The 20,386-nt window shown below is 58.5% G+C and overlaps 3 protein-coding genes across 6 annotated transcripts in view; 1 reads left to right on the forward strand and 2 right to left on the reverse strand.

The window, feature by feature from the left end:
- Window positions 1-7,145, reverse strand: part of ZNF865 (zinc finger protein 865) — a 10,246-nt gene extending 3,101 nt beyond the window's left edge. The window contains exons 1-2 of the mRNA XM_046684157.1: window positions 7,008-7,145; window positions 3-946 (exon numbers count right to left, since the gene is read on the reverse strand). Coding sequence (XP_046540113.1) covers window positions 3-919 — 917 coding nt within the window. The 5' untranslated portion in view covers window positions 920-946; window positions 7,008-7,145. The remainder of the gene's footprint in view (window positions 1-2; window positions 947-7,007) is intronic.
- Window positions 7,146-8,790: 1,645 nt separating this feature from the next.
- ZNF524 (zinc finger protein 524) lies at window positions 8,791-12,251 on the reverse strand. 3 transcript variants are annotated; one of them, XM_046684020.1, is made up of 3 exons: window positions 11,727-12,055; window positions 10,710-10,773; window positions 8,791-9,848 (listed from the first exon to the last, which is right to left on the reverse strand). In XM_046684020.1, exon 3 carries the CDS (start codon window positions 9,807-9,809, stop codon window positions 9,024-9,026), a length of 786 nt encoding a protein of 261 aa, XP_046539976.1. In that variant the 5' UTR covers window positions 9,810-9,848; window positions 10,710-10,773; window positions 11,727-12,055; the 3' UTR covers window positions 8,791-9,023. The 3 variants fall into 3 exon arrangements, with proteins under 3 accessions (XP_046539976.1, XP_046539977.1, XP_046539975.1); XM_046684021.1 differs by lacking the exons at window positions 10,710-10,773; window positions 11,727-12,055 and adding an exon at window positions 12,113-12,251; XM_046684019.1 differs by lacking the exon at window positions 10,710-10,773 and having other exon boundaries at window positions 11,727-12,053.
- FIZ1 (FLT3 interacting zinc finger 1) lies at window positions 12,206-19,882 on the forward strand. Of its 2 annotated transcripts, none has more exons than XM_046684017.1 (3): window positions 12,206-12,669; window positions 14,204-14,543; window positions 17,622-19,882. In XM_046684017.1, the coding sequence occupies exons 1-3, from the start codon at window positions 12,206-12,208 to the stop codon at window positions 18,819-18,821; spliced, it is 2,004 nt and encodes a 667-aa protein (XP_046539973.1). In that variant the 3' UTR covers window positions 18,822-19,882. The 2 variants fall into 2 exon arrangements, with proteins under 2 accessions (XP_046539973.1, XP_046539974.1); XM_046684018.1 differs by having other exon boundaries at window positions 12,537-13,606.
- Window positions 19,883-20,386: the final 504 nt, after the last annotated feature.

The raw sequence follows: 20,386 nt of genomic DNA on the forward strand, positions 1-20,386 counted from the left end.
CGGAGGTGGGGGCGGCGGCGGGGGCGCTGGCGGCGGGCGCCGGGAGCCCCAGCGGTGGGAGAGGCGCGCTGGGCTCCGGCGGGCCCCCGGCAGCAGGCGGCACGTCCTTGTGGCAGCGGCGGTGGCGGATGAGGCTGGAGACGTGGTTGTAGGTGCGGCCGCAGACGCCGCACTCGTAGGGCCTCTCGCCCGAGTGCACCAGCATGTGCTGCACGAGGTGCGAGGACTGCTTGAAGGACTTCTGGCACACGCCGCAGGGGAAGCGCCGCTCCATCAGGTACTTCAGCCTTCGGAAGTAGCCCTTGTCGTCCTTGGTGGGGTCGCAGGCCGCCCCTGCGGCGGGTCCCGGGGGGGTCTGCGAGGGGGCAGGAAGCGGTGCGGGGGTCCCGGTGGGAGTGGCCAGTCCCTGCGTCACCGCCGGCCCGGACACCGGCCCTCCGCGCTTCAGGTTCCCAAACAGGTGCTGGTGTCCCGAGAGGTCGACGATGCCCCACTGCGGGGCGGGGAAGGCAGCGTCAAAGAGGGGCGGCGGCGGCGGGGCCCCGAAGGCGGGTGGCAGGGGCGGGTCGGGCTTCTTGGCTTGGGAAGAGGACGAGGAGGAGGACGACGACGACGACGAGGACGACGACGACGACGACGAGGAAGGCGCCTCCGCCTTGGGCTTGAAGGTGGACTGGGGCGGGTAGTCGTACTGCGGCGGCGGCGGCTGGGGCGGCGGCTGGGGCGGGGGCCCTGGGGTGCAGGGCAGGGCCGCCACCGCCTTCGCGTGCTCCCCGTAGAGCTCCATGGGCTCGAAGCGCTGGTGGTTGAGGAACTCCAAGAAGTCGAAGGGGTAGCTCTGGAAGTGCACCCCGTCCTCGCCCCCTATGCCGCTGCTCCCGCCACCCCCGGCGCCGCTGCCCGCTGGGTTTGCCTCCATCTCGGGCGGGGTGGGAGACGGGAGACCCTGCGGAGAAGAGGACGGGGCTGAGGACACAGGACTCGCACTGGCTCTCTCGGTGCGCCGGGGCCCCCCTCCCTCTGTCCTCCCAGCCCGGAGAGCAGTCTTCCTCCTGGTCCGCGGCCCAGAGACCTCTCCTCCTCCACCCCTCACCTCCTCTGTGTTCTCTTTGCTCCTCATCTCCATCCTGTCTCTCCGATTCCTTCCATCTCTCCCATCTTATCCAGGGTCCTCACATTCTTGTCTATCCATTCCCCGACCCTCTATCCCCAGGACTGGCTGCAGGCCCTCCTCTCCTTCTCGGACTCTGGTTCTCCCAGCACCCCAATCTCTGCTCTCAGTGCTGTTTGCAAACTCTCTTAGGCCTCTGCACCCTTAGGTGCAACTCTCTTAGGCCTTGCACCCCCCCACACACACACACCAGCTCTCTGTTCTCCATCTCCTCAGGTTTTGCCGTTGACAAATGGTAATAGTACTATCAGAGTGGTGAGAAGACAGCCCCTGGAACCAGAATGCCAGATTTGAATCTAAGCTGTGTGACCACAGGCAGTTCCTGAACCTCTCTGTGCCTCAATTTCCTCATCTACAAATGGAAGTGACAAAGCACATCCCTACCTCAAACGGCTGCTATCTATGTCAGGCTCTTCAGGGGGATGCTTCCTGGCCCTCTGTAAGCACTAGGTAAGGGGAAGGCATTCCCCTGTCATCGCTCCAAGAACCAGTAGTAGAAAGTCAGGAAAAACCAAGGCCCCCGAGATGAAGTCAGTGTGGGGGAGGGGTGTGTCCTTTTACTACACTGGGAAGACCTGCTTGCCTGCCAGAAGCAAGTTACAGCAGGGGGGCTGGCACTGAGAGGAGGCACCTGATACAGCGGAAAACAGGGGCCAGGGCCTGGGCAGACCTGGTTCAAGCCCCATCTCCTTCCTGATCCACACTTGCCATTTCTAAAAGGGGGCGGTCACCCCGAGACTGCAGGAGGAGTTAAGCGGGCTGACAGAGGTCAGGAAACATGCCCGTAGGCAGAGCTCATTCAGTCCCCTTCAGTGACGTCACACCTGGGTGGAGCCTGATGGCAGAGGCTCAAGGAATACCGGTTTCTGCCCTCACCCCTGGGGGCTTTCCCTGTGCCCTCCACGATGGCAGTCATTCTCTGGGCACCTTCTTTACAGGACTGTCCATCCCAGGTGACTGCTGTCTACAACTGCCCCCACCCCACCCCCTGGAACCTCGGCTCCTGCAGTTGATCTCTGAGCCTCAGACCCACCCAGGGGCCTCAGACACCTCTCCACTGAGTCAGCGGGGAGCCAGCAGGAGAAGGGCCCCCGAGGTCCAGCATGCTTCTGGGCCATCAGCCCTCCCCGCTGGGGGCCTGGCTCTGCGCCCAGCCCACTGTAGGGGTCAGTGGGCCCACCAAGGCCAGGGCCCATCAGCCCCCATCTGCCCGACTGGCTCTTTCCCCCCATAGGTGTAAGGTGAGTGTCTCCTCCAGCCCCGCCTGGAGGTTGATATTTTTAGCCACCAGCTCTGGGTGTCCTTGGACAAGACTCAATATCCCATGCCCTTCACACCCCCTCTAGTTAATCTGATCTCCGGAAGGAGCAAAGGCGTGGCCAGGGTGGTGGTGGAACCACAGACAGAGCCAGCACTGGAGGGGGCTGGGTGACGGGGAGGAGGGCAGCGATGAGGGTGCATGGCAGAGAGGAGGGAAGGTGTCTTGGGAAAGCTGCCACTGGCCTGGCCCACCTCCATTAGAGCACAGGGTAATGATGGCCTCTGTTGACTGGGCATTTCCTACAGGCCAGCCACCACTCTAAGCACGTCACATGTACTCACTCACTGAATCCTCACCATGACTCTATTAGACCAGGACATAAGGACTGTTGTTATCCCCGTGGGACAAATGAGAAAACAGAGGCACAGAGAAGTCAAGTGACTTGCCCAAGGACACAGCAAGTCTGTAGCTCGACCTACCCCTGCCCCTCCCAGAGTTGTTTTACCAGGGTTGTTCCCTGAGGTGGAGGAAGGTGGGGGTGGAAGTGTGGGGGTAGGAGCCTTATTTGGGGGTGCTGTCTGGGTTATAAGGGGCATTTATACATGGGGCTGGTGGGAGGGAAAGGTGGTTACCGTCCTGAACAGACGGAGCAGTGATGTGGTGAGACTGTGCCCTCTGCCTGGAACATTCTTCCCCAGATCTCAAGGCTCCCTCAGTGCCTCCTTCAGGCCTCTGCTCAGATGTCACGTCCAAGAGAAGTGACACCCTCCACCCCATCACTTGCCTGCCCCTCGTCCTACTGCATTTTTTCATCATGGTCATTGCCACCAACTCACTGTGTACATTTCCTTTGTGGTGTGTTTACTGTCTGGCCTCCTCACCTAAGAGAGCGAGGACCTGGCCTGTCTTGTTCACCACTGTGCCCCCAGCACCTAGCACCTAGACTGGCACAGTGTGGGTGCCCCGTAAATATTTGCTGGCATGTGGGAATTAAACAATACCCACCTAAATCACCAATGGGTGCACCAAAAAATCAGATGAATAAAAAATTAGATGAATAACAATGGAAACACAACATACCAAAACTTAGGAGATGCAGCTAAAGCAGTGCTCAGAGGTAAATTTATAGCTGTAAATGCCTATATTGATAAATAATTGTTGAATGAGTAAAGGGATGAGACTAAGCTGACCAGAACTCCTTAAGAGAGGGGAGGGGGACATTTAGCAGAGATGATGCTGACATGGGGGGGGGGGGAGTCCCCAGGAGAAGGAATTCTGCGGGCAGTGATGTTATGAGGAGGGCCCGGGGGAGGGCAGGCAGAGGCTGAAGGGCTGCCACTGAGAAGGGAGCAGGGAATTCATCAGGCGCACGATTATTTCCACTGGGAAATGAGACAGTTCCTCTTTCAGGGGACCTAGGCCTTAAGTGGTGTCTTTCTAAAAGAAGATCTGTCACGGGAGGGTTTCACACAGAGAGGCATGATGGGGGGAACCCCTCCCAAGGGGCATGGGTCCAACAGCAACCACAGCCATAATCATAACAGCTCATGTTTATTGTTCAACCAGTTTCATAGGTACCATCACCCTGATGCCTCACAATAGTGCTGTATGGTCATTGGTCCCATTTTATAAATGGTGAAACTGAGGAGAAGGGGTGGGCCATTTCCCCAAGGTCATGTAGCCAGTAAAGGGGAAAGCAGGTGTTGGATTCCAGGTCTCCCTGATGTCAGGACCTGCGGGCCACTTCACTGCAACAAAGATGCCTTGTGATGAAATTCTGGTCTGTTAATGACAATAATGGTGACATATACTAACATGTAACACTGAATCAGACCTTTCTACATGCCAATACACTTCTAACTCTTTTACATGTGCTGACTCAATGAATCTTCCCAATAACCCTAAAAGATGGTCACAGTTATTAACCCTATTTAACAGAGGAGGAGACTGAGGGCAAGAGAGGTAAATTAATCTCCTAAGGTCATACCACTAACGAGCGGCAGGGCCGGGAGTTGAAGGCAGGTGGTGAGGCTCCAGAGTGCATGCTGTTGTCCCGTCTTTCAATATTCCTCCAAAATAAAGGAAGGACCCATTCGCCTTACACTGGAAACATACTTTGCCCCACCCACTTTCCTGCCACCGAACCTCAGGCCTAGCCACAGACATTTACTGAACACTCACAGGGCCTGTACTAGGTGCCTGATGTTGCTTGTCTCACTCAAACTTCACAACAGACTCATAAGATAATTTATACACAGGATGACTAAGGCAAAACCATCTCCCTCATCTGCTCAAAACCCTACAGTGACTCCATCTGACTCAAAATCAAAGTCCTTATAATGTACACAGCCCCCATGGCCTCCTGGCTGCTCTTCTAACATGCCAGCTCCATTCCTGCCCCAGAGCCTTTGCACTGGCTGTTGCTTCTGCCTGGAATGCTCTGACTCCACATATACACCTCTCTCACTCTCTCACGTCTTTGCTCAAATGCCGTCTGCTCAGTGAGGCTCTCCATGACCGCTGTAACCCATCCGCCAGACCCACACTCCTGTCTCCCCAGCCTGCCTCATTACCCTCCTTTCCAGTCAGCATCATCTAATAAACCATATATTCTGCTTATGTCTGTCTTGGTGGCAGCCTCCCCTCTAGAAGGTGGGCTCCATGCAGGCAAGGATTTTATCTGTTTTGTTCACTGCTCCATTCCCAGGACCTGAAACAGTGTCTGTCTCCAAAAATATTTGTGAAATAAGTGAATGAATGAGGCTAGGAAAAGAAGGCGTGGTTTGCTCAGAGAGATAAACACTAGTGGAATCCAGGACCCATCCTCTTAATCACTGCCCTCTTCAGGGAAGGGAGCTGTTAAGACCCCCTGGCGGGGCAGAGCTGTCCACAAGGAGGGAGAGTTACACACAGGTGTCACTTTTTAGTGTGAGGCTTTCTGGGAGGACAAGATGACAACAAGACTCTCTTGAAAGAGGTCTTCCTGACACCCTTTCTGACCCTGCAGCCCCTGTAACTCTACACCCTTATCCCACTGTATTTTCTTCACACATACACACACATTTTGTTTTTTAACTGTCTGCCTCATGAACTAGCATATGCACTCCATGAGCACAGGGATTCTTGTCTATTTTGTTCTCTGCTGCATCCCCAGTGTACAGGAGGTGCTCATTAAACAGTTGTTGAGCAATGAATCAATGAACAAATGAAGAAAATTCTGGGCTCGGTAGAGCTGACATAGGCCAGATAATTGATCGAAATGCCCTCCCCTCCAAGGCCCTATGAGATCAAACCCCTTCTCCCCCAGTTCTTCCCTTCAATTCCTCCACTCCAACCTCACAGGCCTTCCCTGTCACTCCTCTACACACCATGTTCATGACACCTCAGGGCCTTTGCACTTGCTATTCCTTCTGCCTGGAACAGGCCACCTAGATCTCTGCATACTAACTCAGGTTTTGTCTCTGAAGTTGCTCATCAGGCTCTCGGAGAACGCAGAAGACAGCATTTATCTTGTTTATTTTCTTGTTTTTGATCTGTCTCCTCAATGAGACTGTAAAACCCTACAAGATGGAAGACTGGGTGCCTCTCTCTCCTTCACAGGTGTATGCCCTGAACTAGGTTCAATGAAGAACGAGTGAATGAATGAATGCCTAGAGAAAAAAGAGGTCACGTGCTAGTGAAGCTAGGGGTCTTCTCTAGGATGTCCAGGAGAATGGAGGGAGAGGTGGGTAAGAAGTGGCAGGTCAGGGCGAGAGTTGTTAGGGCCAGGGAGAATTAAGAGGGGGAAAGCCTCCCAGTGGGGGCACTGTTCTGTGGGAGAAGGACTGAAGACGGGAGCTGATCCAGATAAGGGTGCGGTAGGAGGGGGCAGAAATAGTCCACGGGAGTCTGGGACTAAACAGGCAGCTATTTCTACCTGAAGGAGGAGAGGATGTGGGTGTGAGAGCAGAACTCTAGAGGGAGCTGTTCTTTGGGGAGGGTTGGGGGGCTGAAAGGGGTATTCTCAAGGGGAATTACTGAGGGGGCTGAAGGAAAAAAGGGCATTGTTGGCCGCTGACCAGAAAAGAATTTTTACACCAAGGAAGGGAGTGTTCTGCGGAGGGGGGTGTTAGGAGCTTTAGGAGGCTGTTATGTGTGGACAGAGATAACGGGGGGCAGTTGCACTAATGCAACACTCTTTGGAGGCAACCTATAGGGGATACTAACGGAGGGTTCACGGGTAGCTGCCCTGCATGGGGGGCAGGCAATGCTGGTGGCATGTTGGGGGCTGTCCTGGAGGAAGCAATGACGGGGGACTATCCAGAAAGGATCCTATGAGAATGCATTAGTGGGGGGCCCTGGCAGCAGTCTGGGAGATCGCCACGAATGAGGACATCTTGGCAGCCGTCCTACATGGGGGCGTTGATGGGGAGATATCTGGAGAGGTCTTATGGGGTAGCAGTGATTGGGGGCCCCCTGGCGAGGGCCTGGCGGGAGAAGCACTGATGGGGACGTTCTGGGGACCAGAGCGGGCCAGGGCGGGGCCCCCCGCCCTCGCTGCCCCCAGGCCCCCGGGCCACGCGCCCCGTCACTCACCGGCGCCGGGGTCTCCGCCGGGAGGAGGCCGAGGAGGCGGAGGAGGCGCCGCCGCTCGGGGGAGACCCGAGGGCCCGACCGGAAGTGCCGCCCCCTCCCCCTCCCCGGCTGCCCCGCGCCGCCCGCCCGCCGGCCCGCCCGCCGGCCCGCCCGGAAGCGGAAGTCGCGCCCGTCTCGGAGGCGCCGGCGTGGAGGAGCGGAAAGAGGAGGCGGTCGCGACGACCGGGAAAGGGAAGTGCGCCTGCGCACTGGCTCAGGGACGCAGGAGGGAAGAGCCTTGGCCGCTTCCGGTGCGCGAGCTGACCAAAGTGCGCCTGCGCCCTGAGCGCCCACCTCTTCCAAGGGCTCCGCCCACACGCTCCGCACATACGGTTGAGCCACGCCCCTCGTGTAAATCTACACTTAGGCCCCGCCCCCAGTTCTAAATCACGCATATTTCAGAGCTTAATTATCATAAGCTCCGCCTATCGTCTCAAAATTCGTCCTCCTCGCCCCAGTCTCAAGAAGTCTCTCCCGTTCTTCCGCACCTCCAAGCACCTACTCTCTAGAAGTCCTTCAGTCCCTCGTAAGCCCCGCCCCCAGCCACACCTCTTTCCTTAGGCCCCGCCTCTCAGCCTCTTAGGCTGAACCACGCCCCCTTGCGCTTAAGCCCCGCACCTTCAGTCCACAGCATTTAAGCTCCACCTCTAACAGCTGCGCGATATTTCTGCCTCGCACCTCTAAAGCGTTCCCTTAAGTCGGTGGTTCTCAAAGTATGGTTCAGAGACCAGCAGCAGCAGCACCTGGGAAATTGTTACAAACGGAAATTCTCAGGCCTCCTGCCCCAGACCTTCTGAACCAGAAACCCCAAAGGTAGGGCCTAGGGATCTGTCTTGTAAAGTACTCTTTAGGTGATTCTGACGCAGGTTGAAGTTAGAACCACAGCTCTAATACACTTTACACTGCCCCCTCCTATACTGTCTATAAGCCTCGCCCCTAACTCGGTCCCCACCCCCTAAGCAGTTAGGACCAGTTCTACTCAGCCGTTCCTACTAACTTCCCCTCTCTCAGGGACTTCTTTAGTTACTCCTCTCTTAGGTGCCTCCTTCTCTCCCCTTGGCCTGAACAGCCTGAATGCCCACAGCTCAGCATCTTCTCCTAACAGTTAAGTCCCACCTCTCCTGACACCTTGCTCTCCCGCAGTTTCCCCTTGAAGCCTCTCCCTTCAGATAAACGCTACTCCCTCTAAATGCTCTCTCACTTTCTGACCGCCTGCCTCTGAACCAACTTAAGCCCCACTCCGGTTCTCAGCACCTTCTCCTAAGCCCCGCCCGTAGTTCTCACCTCCTGCCCCATAAGCCTTGCCCCTCAGTTCCAGCCCCGCCTCCTGCTCCCTCAGCCCCGCCCCCCGGGCCACACCCCCTCATCTACCTAAGCCCTACCACAACTGTCAGTCGTGCCCACTACCCTCAACTCAGTTTTTCTTTGCAAACAGGGTCAAGACAAAAAGATGGGGCAAAGTGGTAGCTGCAGAATTTCCGGGAATCCGGCTGGCATGGGAAAGGGGACCTAGGGTCACGTTTGCACAGAAGATTCAATGTTTTACTTAAAGTGGATATTTATGGGGGGTACTTTGAGGTCTGTTGGAGATGGCAGAGGAGACAAAGGTACCGAGTTAATGAGGCACAAGACATGAAGTCTCCCCAAATTCCATGTGCTCCTTTTGGGGTGGTGTAGCAGTGGAAAAACATTTGAGGGGAGGGGAAGGGGGGCAGCCATGCTACCATCACTGAACACACACAGGAAGCCAGTAGGCAGAGATTTATTTCCACAGCCCCTGCCTCCAAGGGCCTGTTAGTCCGCGGGAAGATGGCAGGAGGCAGCAAGAACCAGAAGTTTAGGTCCTCACCCTCAAGCCCCTCCCACAACGGGAAGACCGCCAGACAGGAGAGTGTCCCGACCTCCCAGCCCAGGCCCAGCACCAGCCGAACTCCCAGCTCTAAACCCGGCCCGGGGAGCGGTAGCTGGGGGTGTGGGTCAGGCCAGCTCTTTGCCCTCCAACTCCTCCTCATCAGCCCCTGCCGTGGCCGGGATGCCCTCGTCGTCCCACGGTGGTTCAGGCCCTGGGTCCGGGGGGCACAGGGGTGCCCCCATGGCCTCAGGGTGCTTGCGTTTGGCATGGCGCCGGAGAGTGTTGGCCTCCGTGAAGCGCAGCCGGCAGACCGGGCACTGGTAGGGGCGCTCCCCGGAGTGGACGCGGTGGTGATGGGCCAGCTCGCCCGCCTCGCGGAAGCGGCGGGGGCACAGCGGGCAGCGGAAGGGCCGCAGGCCGGCATGGATGTTGCAGTGCCGCCGCAGGTGGCTGGACCGCTTGAAGGTCTTGCCGCAATCCTTGCACTCGTGCGGCTTCAGCTCTGAGTGCGAGATGCTGTGGCGCTCCAGGTCGGAGAGGTAGGGGAAGGCCCGCAGGCACACCGGGCAGAAGTGCGGGGCCTTCTTAGGGCCAGAGCCCTCAGGCCCGCCTGCCGCTGACCCTTCAGAGACTGTGTAGGGCACACCCTGATCATCGATCAACAGGAGGTCGCTGCCACCGCCGCTGCCCACGGGGGCTGTCACCCCCTGCGCCAGCGGGGGCTCCTGCCCCGACTTGGGGGGGCGGCCCCGCTTGCGAGGGAGGGAGGCCTTGAGCGTCCGATTCGAGGAGGTGGGCCCCCCAGGACGTCGGCCTCGGCGGCCCCGGGGAACAGGAGGAGGTAAGGCCAGAGGTTTCTCTTCCTCCCCGGGCAAAGGCGAAGGCAACGGGTCTGGGCTGGGGGTGTCCATTGAGCAGTGGGGGGCTTGGGTCTGGGCACTGGAGCCGGGCTAAGAGGAGAGAGGGGGCAGCCGTCAGTGCGGGGAGGGTCTGGAGCACCCCTTGTTCCCCAACGCCTCGCCATCCCTGGGTCCGAGTCTCTTGACCTGGGCATGGCTGACATTCACTTCGACACGTAATTATAGTCACGCTGGTGGGTAAAATAGCAGGATAGTTCTGTACCACCTGGTAAGCAAGCACTGCCCCCAGCCCCACGGTACACCGTAAGCCTCCCTGACCCCTCCCCTGGATCTAGACGTTCAGGGTCAACCTGAGCCGAAATAATGGAAAATCGTCCAGGGAGGGTAGAGTCCCAACAGAGGGTGCAGGTTAGTATTGCGATCCTCAAAACTGAGAGCCCATAAAACCCCAGAGCCATACAGGCCTCTGAGATGTTTTTGTCCCCACTCCTATCTGGCAGAATGGGAGGGGGAGGGTCTTCCAAGAAGAAAAGAAAAGGGGTCTGGAAGAAGAAAGGCACTGGTTTCGGGTGGTGCTTGGCCCTGAGGCGTGAAGGAGGAAATTTTTTGGAGCTGTTAATAGTCTGGGATCCAGAGTGAGAGGTTCTGGGTTCGCTTCCCGAGTCTGTCACTTACTCTTTTTTTTGAGGAAGATTAGCCCTGAGCTAACTACTGCCAATCCTCCTCTTTTTGCTGAGGAAGACTGGCCCTGAGCTAACATCCGTGCCCATCTTCCTCTACTCTATATGTGGGACGCCTACCACAGCATGGCTTGCCAAGCGGTGCCATGTCCGCACCCGGGATCCCAACGGGCAAACCCCGGGCCGCCAAAGCGGAACGTGTGAACTTAACCGCTGCGCCACTGGGGCCAGCCCCACTTACTCTTTGAACCGCCCTGGGCAAGGTACTCACCTCTCTGAGCCTCAGTTAAGCCTTTTGCAAAACAGGATGAATAGTTCCACCTACAGGCAACGTGCTAAGGATAATACGCATAAAGCCAAGTGCTCAGTACCAGGCAGCACTTAGGGGACGTTAGCTCTTACTATCTTGGTGAGTAGCTAAGCCCCACACCAACCCTCTGAATAAGGGTAAATCACCCCCATTTTGCAAATGGGGAAACCGAGGCACCAGAAAGCCAAGTCAGATGCCCACCCTCCCTCTGCCAGTAAGCAGCAGGGCCAAGACTCAAACCAGATCTTGCGGACCCCAATGGCCCAGGAAGGGATAAGAAGTGGACCCAAGGAGACATCATGGGGTCCCTTGGTCTTGGGTTAGAATCCAGCTCTGCCACTAATTAACAAGTGGCTTTGCCTCTCTGAGCCAGTTTCCCCTTTGTAAAACGGATATAACAAGGTTGTCGGATGGCACACAGTAAGCACTCAATAAACTGCTATCACGCCCCCCATCATCATCATCAGAGCCTGGGATCAGGGGACTGGGGTGTAATAAAGGGGAGGGAAAAGGAGGCACAGGTGCAATCAGGAGCAGAGGCTGCAGGTACCACTGCACCCCCTCGGAACAGGCACATAGACTGAGGTCCAGAGAGGGGCAGCCACTTTTCCATGATCACAGGGTGCCCTCCGGTGGGAGGGGGCTGGACTAGAACCTGGGTCTCTGGAACGATGCCCTCGCCCCTCGCCCTCCGTCCGCCCCGTGCAGGCGCGCGCCCGTCGGCCCCGAGCGCGGGGCGGGCCCTGCGGGGGCGGCGGCCAATGAGCAGCGCCGGGCCGCGGACGGCGAGGGCCGCCAGGAAGGGGGTCTGCGCGCGCGCGCCCGGGCCGGCACCACGGGGCGCGAGGTCGGCGCGCGCGCCGGGGCGAGCGCGGGAGCGGGAGCAGGTGTAGGGGGCGCGCTGCACGAGCGCGCGGCCCCGGGCGTCCCCTCCCTCCGCTCCCCTCCCCCCGCCCGCGCCCCCCGCCTCTCGGGTACCTCATTTGCATGTCGCCGGGGCTCGCGAGTGTGCGCGCGCGGGGGGCGACGGGGCTGGCGCGTGGGAAGGGGCGGGGGCCAGGGGGCCCTGCCCCTCGGCGGCGCGCGCGCGGGACGGCCCCACCCCTCGGAGCGGACGCCCGGCGGCCCCGCCCTCCCCTCCCCCTCCTCCTTCCCCTCCCCGTCGGGCCCGCGCCCGCGGGGAACAAAGGGGACGCGCTGGGTCCTAAGGACCGGTTACGTCCACTCCCGCAAACTGCGCCTGCGCACCCATCGCCCTTGCTGGCCCCTTGCGGGAAATAACCCCACCAGCACATCCCCAACCACGTAGCAATGTCTTTCCTCCCACAAAGCACCCAGCCGGTGACCCAATCAAAGACAGGTACCGAAAGGATGAGGAACGGGAAAATGGCCGCTCGTTCCCGTAATTAACATGGCGCCTGATAGGCTTCAAAGCCCACTGGAAGGCTAAACACAAGATGGAGCCTGCTCTTTCGTCCTATCTCTGTATCGCAGTCGGGCAACTTCGATTTGTCTTTTCTCCGGATGCAACTCTACTTCCTACTCACGAGGAGCCTGAGGCTGCGAAAAGGAAATCGAATATGTCCTTAGCTGCGTTATCACCCTCCAGCGATGACACGGCGGGCAGGAGCCTCGCGCCGAGCCTGTTGCCCTTAGTCTGCATGGCGCCGGGGGTCACCCGAAGCCCCGCCCCTTCTCCCTGCCCTCACCCAAGATGGCGCCAAGCCGGCTTCTCTAACCCCCAGTGCTGGGAAAGGGACGGGAAAGAGGCACAAGGGCGGGCGGCCGGGAGGGGGAAGCCAAGAGGGCGGGAGAAAGGGGGAGTGCGGGGGAGAAGGGAGCCGAGGCGGAAGTCGAGGGGCCCCCCAGGTGGAAGTGACGCTGCCCCCGCTGCCCAAAATGTCGGCGCCCAGAGGGAGGTGTAAGTAATTAAAGAGGAAAGCCGACTGACTTTCCCGGCCTCCCGGGGCCGCCCCAGGGCTCCAGAACCCCCGCTCCGTACGAGCGAGGTGGACTCGCCCGGCCGCGGGTCTCGCCTGACCTGCCCCCTCCCCGGGCGCCTGGGGCCGCACCTTTTAGGCACAGGAGGGAGGGGCACAAAAGGCCGGCTCTAGGGGCCTGGGTCCTTGAGCCGACTGAGGAGGGGGGGCCGGCCCCGCAGGCTACCGGGTGGGGAGGAGGCGGGGCTTAGTAACTGCTGGGGCGGAGCAATGGCTGGGAGGAGCCTGAGTGGGCGTGGCTTAGACTGGAAGTGGGCGGGGCTTGTTAGAGGGAGCGGAGCTGTGGGTGCAAAGTGGGAGGGGCTTAGGCGAAGGGGTGGGGTTTGGTAAAGGGGCGTGGCTCAAAGAGAATGGTAGGACGGCCCTTGGTTGAGGGTCTGAATTGGGGCTGAGTGGGGAAAGGGGCTCGGGGCGAAGGTGGGAGGAGCTTAGAGTAGAAGGGGTGGAGCTTGTCTGGAGGTATAGCTTAGAGAAAGTGGTGGGCATAATGAGGGAGTGGGTTAGGCGTGTGATTTGGGGAGTTTTGGTGGAAATATCCTCTTTACACTGCAGGTGAAATGTCTTAGACGAAATGGGGCAGGACTCACAGGGACTGAGAAAGTGAGAGGGGTTAAGTGGAGGGGATCTTGGAAAGGACTGAGCTTTGTTTAGAGGCTGGGTTGAAAGGAAAAGTTGAGTGGGGTTTTGGGGGCAGATCTTAGTGAAGAGATAGTGGGACTCCAAGAGGGATCTCGGAGGAACTTCGCGGATAGTAGTAATCAAAACAGCCTACCTGTTGAGTCTGCTGTGCGCCCACCTAAGTAAGCACGCAGCACACATTGCCACAATTTTGCTTAGTCCTCACCACCACTCCATGAGGTAGGTTCTCCTATTATCCCCATTTTGCGCACGGAAAGAATTTCAGTTGGTTTTATCCGAGGTTCCAGGGCTAGCTCTGGGCGCCCTGGAAGGTTCACTCAAGTGTGCTTAGCCCCACATCTTTGTCCTCTAATTCAATAAGAACGTGTATCTTCCTCTGAAGATGGCTTTCGTCTTCAAAGAAGAGTGGGAGGGGCTTTCGGAGGGCAAGGGACTTGTCAAAGGAATACAAGAGGCTCGGGGAACAGTGTGCCGAGTGTGGAAGAAGTAGGCGGGACCTGAACAGGAGGGGGTGGGGCTTACCCACAGTGGGTGGGGCTTGGAGAGGAGCAGTGGTCCGTTCGAAAAGAGGGGGAGAGGCTTCAAAACACTCAGTGACGAAGAAGCGACTAGGCGGTGATTATGGCGATTGGAAAATAAGTGGGAGAAGGGTTTGAAGGAGAGTGGGAGGAGCTTAAAGGGCAGTGGGCGTGGCTTTGAGGTGGGCGTGGCTCCCAGGCGACAGGTTGCGGGTCTGCGAGTCCAAGGAGCCTGGTGGGGCAGCGCTGATGGGGAGGTGACTCCCTCACCCGCCCTCCCTGTCTCCCCCTGCCCCAGAGAGCCGCTGCCCTCGCGCCGCGCCACCATGGATGAGGCCCCGCTGCCAGCGCCCCCGGTCCCCGCCCCGGCCCCGGCCCCCGCGCCGCCCGCTGCCGCCCCCCGCGTGCCGTTTCACTGCAGTGAGTGTGGCAAGAGCTTCCGCTACCGCTCGGACCTGCGGCGCCACTTCGCCCGGCACACTGCGCTCAAACCCCACGCGTGTCCGCGCTGCGGCAAGGGCTTCAAGCACAGCTTCAACCTGGCCAACCACCTGCGCTCGCACACCGGCGAGCGGCCCTACCGCTGCTCCGCCTGCCCCAAGGGGTTCCGAGACTCCACCGGCCTGCTGCACCACCAGGTGAGTCCCGCAGGCCGGCCCCTGGGCCGCACGAAGTGAACCGTTCACCGGAAACGCACTGCACCTGTACGCTTCTCTCCTCCCCTGCTCATACCCCAACACCCCAGCATCTGCAATTTTCTTTATCATTCGCTTACCGTTTTTAAAAATAGATTTACCAGGGCCAGCCCCCATGGTCTAGTGGTTAAGTTCAGAGCTCTTTGCTTCTGGGGCAGACCTACACCACTCATGTGTCAGTGGCCATGCTCTGGCAGCAGCTAACATACAAAACAGAGAAAGATTGGCAACAGATGTTAGCTCAGGGTGAATCCTCCTCAGCAAAAGAAAAAAGAAACAAATTTATTTGTTCAGTGATTATTGAATGCTTTCCCTGCTCCCAACACCTGGTCACCAAGGTGAAATCAATTAAGTCTGTCCCTTTGGAGAACTGACATTCCATTGGAGGTGGTCAGTAGCTAGGCAGATGATCAACAAAAAAGCAAATGCACAGACAGAATGTTCTGGAAAGGGAGAAGTGTTGGGAAGAAAATTTTTTAAAAAGAACAAGAAGTCAATGTCAAGAGTAAAGAGTGGACAGCTATGAGTTACCGGACAAGGTGGGGAAGGACAGGGCAGGGTGATATTTGAGCTGAGACTAAAGTATGAGCAGGAGTCTGGCATGGGAACAGCATTCCAGGCAGAGGGAATAGCAAGTGCAGAGGCCCTGAGGTGGGAAGAAGCTTGGTGTGTTCAAGGAAGTGATGGGAGACCGTGTGGTTGGGTGGAGCGAGCCTGGGGCAGAGCAGGAGGAGGTGAGGTGGAAGTCACGTACAACCTTCCCAGCTGTTGTAAGGAGCTGGGATATCATTCTGTGTGCCAGACACTCACGCTATGAGGGTAAGTAAAACCAGACATATCATTGGTCTTTCACACTTTCCCCTCCTCTCTGACCCTGTGGCATCTGTCTTAGTTCACGACCTCACATCCTGGATGTTGGCCCCAACTTTCTAAGTGATCTTCCTACCTCTTGTCTCTCCCCATCACATTCAGCCTCTGCGAATGTCACAGAGTGACCAGGAACACCTCCCCCCCCCCAAAACCCCTGATCCTTAGGATGACGGGGGAGCTCCTTAACTTGATGTAACATTCACAGCCCTCTGAGGTCTCACCCCTGCCCACTGGTAGGTTATAATACAACTGAGCATTTAAGGAGCACCTACCGTATGCAGGCTCAGTGCTAGGCTCTTTAAAAAAGAGACGAGACAAACAGACACGGTCCACCCCTTTCATGCCCTCCCAGAGCCAAGAGTCTAGTGAGGGAAACATCAATGCAACAACCAGGTTAATAAATGTCAAATTGTAATTGAGACATGTGAGGGCAGAGGGTAACTGTATTCCGAGGCCAATACAAGAGACCTGAAGTGGTCTGGGTCGGGGCTGGGGATGGTGGTGGTTTTCTGAAGAAAGAGGTGATGGACGGGCCGCCTCTGAGGAGTGGGAGGGCAGTAACCAGGCAGCGGCACGGTGCAGGCAGGAAGGGCTTTCCAGCCTCAGGGGCAGGATGTGCACTCTCCAGGAAGCGAGGCAGGCTTCTGAGGAGCTGAAGAAAGGCTGATGTGGCTGGAGCACAGAGCACCAGGGACAGGGTGGCCCAGGAGAAAGTGGGAGATCCTACTGGGCCTGTGGCACCTACTCTGTGCCAGATTCTGGACCAAATTCAATATGGTCCCTATTTTCACCACCCTTACCTGATGGGGAGACAGACAACACAGAAGCCCAATGTAGATACTAAGTGTGACATGAGCCATAAGCTCTGAAGAGAGAGGGTGGGTGCAATGAGAGAATAATGTGGCCAACCAGGGGCCTAGATTCAGGGAAGGATTTTCGAGGAGCTGAGAGATAAACTGAGACTTACAGGACAAGAGAGGAGCCTGTCATTGGAAAGAGCCTTCCAGGCAGAGAGAACAGCACATACAAAGGTCCTGAGGCCAGCGCAACCATGTTGGGTCAAAAAGTCAGAGTGGAGAGAGAAGAAAATCAGTGACAGGATAGAGTTCACTGCACCCACAGGGTACTCCTGTCACATCACCACATCCAGAGTCAGAGTGGCAAAGGGTACCACTCCCAGTCCCTTCTTCAGATCCATGCCCCTGGTAGGCATGACTAATCAAGCACTGCACTCCACATCCAGCCTCACAGCTCTCCCTACAGCTCTCCAGGCAGACACTACCAGTCAATAGGACTGTGTGTTCAGATCTGTCTCTGCTATTGCAGGACTCTTAAATAAACAACAAGGGCCAATATCGATAGAGACCTCTGTGAGGCACGGTCTCACTGGCCACATTTCAAGGCTCAATAGCCACATGTGGCTGGTGGATGCCATTTTGGACAGTACAGATATAGAACATTTCCATCATGGCAGAAAGTTCTATCAGACAGTTTGGCTCTAGAAAGTTGGACATTTACCTTGAAAAGCTACCTCCCACCCCAGGGGATTATGAAAAGCCCTCTCCACCTCCCCCCGAACATCGACTGGTTTAGAGGACATCCATAGGACATGGGGAAGTTTGTCAATAATAATTCTAGTTTCTAGGAATTCAGTAGTTATTTTGTGATGATTTTGCCCTATCCTCATAGCAAGGCTGTGAGATGGCACGTCTCATTGTGCCCATTTTACAGAGGAGAAAAGCAGAGTCCCAGAGATGCAGTTCCTTATCCAAGTTTTCACCGAGGGTAGAAGGCAGAGATGGGATTCGAACCCAGGTCTGTCGGTGCTCAGAGCCCTCGTACTTAGCCGCCTTCCCAGAGAGTCCCAAACTCCTAGATGGGCTTGTTGAAAATGAGTAGGAGTTAGGAAGAGTGGGGAGGAAGAGTTTCCCAGTCTGAGGGAACAGCACGTGCAAAGGTCCTGAGGCTGGAGGAACCAAAAGCATGCTAGCACAGCCCAAAGCAGAGAACGAGAGTGAGAAGCTTGAAGCTGGGTCTTGGCCCTGTAGGCGTGGCAGGCAGCGCGGGCCGCATCCCTCTGGGAGTCCAGGAATCTGTCCTGTGGGCTAGACCCTCAGCCCTGATGCTGTGCTCTTCCTCCCACCCTCCCAGGTCGTCCACACTGGTGAGAAGCCCTACTGCTGCCTGGTCTGCGAGCTCCGCTTCTCCTCACGCTCCAGCCTGGGCCGCCACCTCAAGCGCCAGCATCGGGGGGTGCTCCCGTCCCCGCTGCAGCCCGGCCCAGGCCTGCCGGCCCTGAGCGCACCCTGCTCGGTCTGCTGCAACGTGGGGCCCTGCTCGGTGTGCGGGGGCTCGGGGGCCGGCGGCGGAGAGGGCCCGGAGGGGGCAGGCGCGGGCCCGGGCAGCTGGGGGCTGGCGGAGGCGGCAGCTGCAGCGGCGGCCTCACTGCCCCCGTTCGCCTGCGGCGCCTGCGCCAGGCGCTTCGACCACGGCCGCGAGCTGGCGGCCCACTGGGCAGCGCACACCGACGTGAAGCCCTTCAAGTGCCCGCGCTGCGAGCGCGACTTCAACGCCCCCGCGCTGCTGGAGCGGCACAAGCTGACGCACGACCTGCAGGGGCCCGGCGCGCCCCCCACGCAGGCCTGGGCCTCGGGGGGCGCCGCCGCCGGGCCCGAGACAGCCGGCGAGGGGGGCGCAGCGGAGGCAGGGGACGCCCAACCGGCCTGGGACGGCGGGCCGCTCCGGGGCCGCGCGGGGGGCGGCGTGCCCGAGCTGGGGGCGCTGCTGCCCGAGGGCGGCGGGGAGGCCCCTGCGCCCGCGGCCGCGGCCGAGCCGTCGGAAGACACCCTGTACCAGTGCGACTGCGGGACCTTCTTCGCGTCCGCGCCGGCGCTGGCCAGCCACCTGGAGGCGCACTCGGGCCCGGCCGCCTACGGCTGCGGCCACTGCGGGGCGCTGTACGCGGCCCTGGCGGCGCTGGAGGAGCACCGGCGCGCCAGCCACGGCGAGGGCGGCGGCGCGGAGGCGGCCGCGGCGGCCCCGGACGGGGAGCCCGCGCCCGGGGAGCCCGCGTCCGGCTCGGGCCGCGGCAAGAAGATCTTCGGCTGCTCCGAGTGCGAGAAGCTGTTCCGCTCGCCGCGCGACCTGGAGCGGCACGTGCTGGTGCACACGGGCGAGAAGCCGTTCCCGTGCCTCGAGTGCGGCAAGTTCTTCCGCCACGAGTGCTACCTCAAGCGCCACCGGCTGCTGCACGGCACCGAGCGGCCCTTCCCCTGCCACATCTGCGGCAAGGGCTTCATCACGCTCAGCAACCTCTCTCGGCATCTGAAGCTGCACCGGGGCATGGACTGACGCGGCCCCCCACGCCCCTTCCCCCGGGCTGGATGCAGGGCCGGCGCCGGGGGACCGCCCAAAGCCAGACTCGGGCCCTCAGATGAGGGGACCCCGGCTGGAGAGATGGAGCCACCGAACCCCGACCCAGGCCCCTGAGCTGGGGGACAGCAAATAAACAGAGACAGTCCTCACCTCGGGGCCCGGATCTACGGGGAGACTCCTGAGCTTGAGGCCCCTGGAATACGTGCTGTGCACCCCCAAATCAACAGGCCCCTGAGCTGCGGGGACCTAGGAATGAAAAACGGGTCTCCCCAAGTACTTCTCATCTTGAGGGCCCTAATAATTACAGATGGGCACCCCTCCCGCAAGGGAGGGCTGTCCCTCCCCCTGAGAGCCATCATTCCCAACGACCTTGATCTGGAGAATGTGGGGGACCATGTCCCCGAGTTTCCCTGGATCCCCTCCAAATGCTACCCACCAGTCACTGGTGCCCCCAGAAAATGGATATAGCCGGAATCTGCCTTCCCCTCCCCCACGCCCCATTTCATTCCCTATGCGGAAAGAGGACCAGGGTAGATGCCCCCTGCCCTCAACGCCCCTTCCCAGTTAGGTCTCTCTCCCCTACTGCGGAATGGATAAACCCTAATGAGCTTCCCCACCCTCAAACGCTAGAATAGGCTGGTTGGAAATCCCCCCGTCCAGTAGGATGGACTGATCCAGATACACACACCCCTGTCCACTGGAATAGGCTGGTCCAGGTTAGGGCCTGCACCACATCCTCCTTAGAATATGGCAGACACTCCTCCCCTTCCTCTAGAGAGTGGACCGGTCCACGTCATCCCCATCCTGTGAACTCATCTGAGTGGGAGGTGGAGGACATTGGGGTTTCTCTCCCACTCTGCTGTAGCTCCTGTCGGTCTTTCTCTTCATCTCTGTCAGTTCGTCTGTCTCTGTGTTCCTCCCAACCCCAAGGGGAAGGCCATTTTGGCTAAAGGGTTCCTCCCTGTGAGCCTCGACCTCGCCCCTCGTCCCACTCCTCAATGTCTCCAGGACCCCAATAAACCTCGTCCTGTCTATCACTGTCGTCTCATTTTCTGACCCTTGGCTCCAGGGAGATGGAGATTTCTCCCTCCCTGACTTAGGGCAGGTCCCTAAATAGAGACAGATTCTTCATCCCTCCTGAGAATTTTAGATAGTGCATGACCCTTAAAATCAGAGATAGTGGAAGTCCCAACTAAATGGAACCCCGCCCCTTAAACACGAGATCCGCCTCTGAGAGGGACAGGCCCCTGAGAAATCAAACACGCCCTTTAGAAATCATCGATCCCATAGGATATGTTACCCCAAAGCCAATCTGTCTTCTTAGACACCAGTTGCTACCCCTTGGAAGAGGCCCCAGCCCTTACACCCTGCCACCCAGCAACGGAATTTGTAGGTTAGATGCTCATCTAGCATCCTAGAATAGGATCTGCCCATCACGGAATGGGTGGGCTCTCCAGATTGTCTCCTAGGCACTGGACCCCATTCCTGTACTGAGGGCCTGTTCCATGCCAGGCCTTGCAACCTGCTCTGGGGATCCAGAA

The sequence above is a fragment of the Equus quagga genome, chromosome 13 (assembly GCF_021613505.1).
Source record: "Equus quagga isolate Etosha38 chromosome 13, UCLA_HA_Equagga_1.0, whole genome shotgun sequence".
Classification (NCBI taxonomy): domain Eukaryota; kingdom Metazoa; phylum Chordata; class Mammalia; order Perissodactyla; family Equidae; genus Equus; species Equus quagga.

Coding starts and splice junctions, on each gene's coding strand:
- ZNF524 (XM_046684021.1), bottom strand. CDS start 9,809: ATGGACACCCCCAGCCCAGACCCGTTGCCTTCGCCTTTGCCCGGGGAG.
- FIZ1 (XM_046684017.1), top strand. CDS start 12,206: ATGGAGCCTGCTCTTTCGTCCTATCTCTGTATCGCAGTCGGGCAACTT. Junction 12,670..14,203: donor GTCGGCGCCCAGAGGGAGGT/GTAAGTAATTAA, acceptor CCCCTGCCCCAG/AGAGCCGCTGCCCTCGCGCC. Junction 14,544..17,621: donor CCGGCCTGCTGCACCACCAG/GTGAGTCCCGCA, acceptor CCACCCTCCCAG/GTCGTCCACACTGGTGAGAA.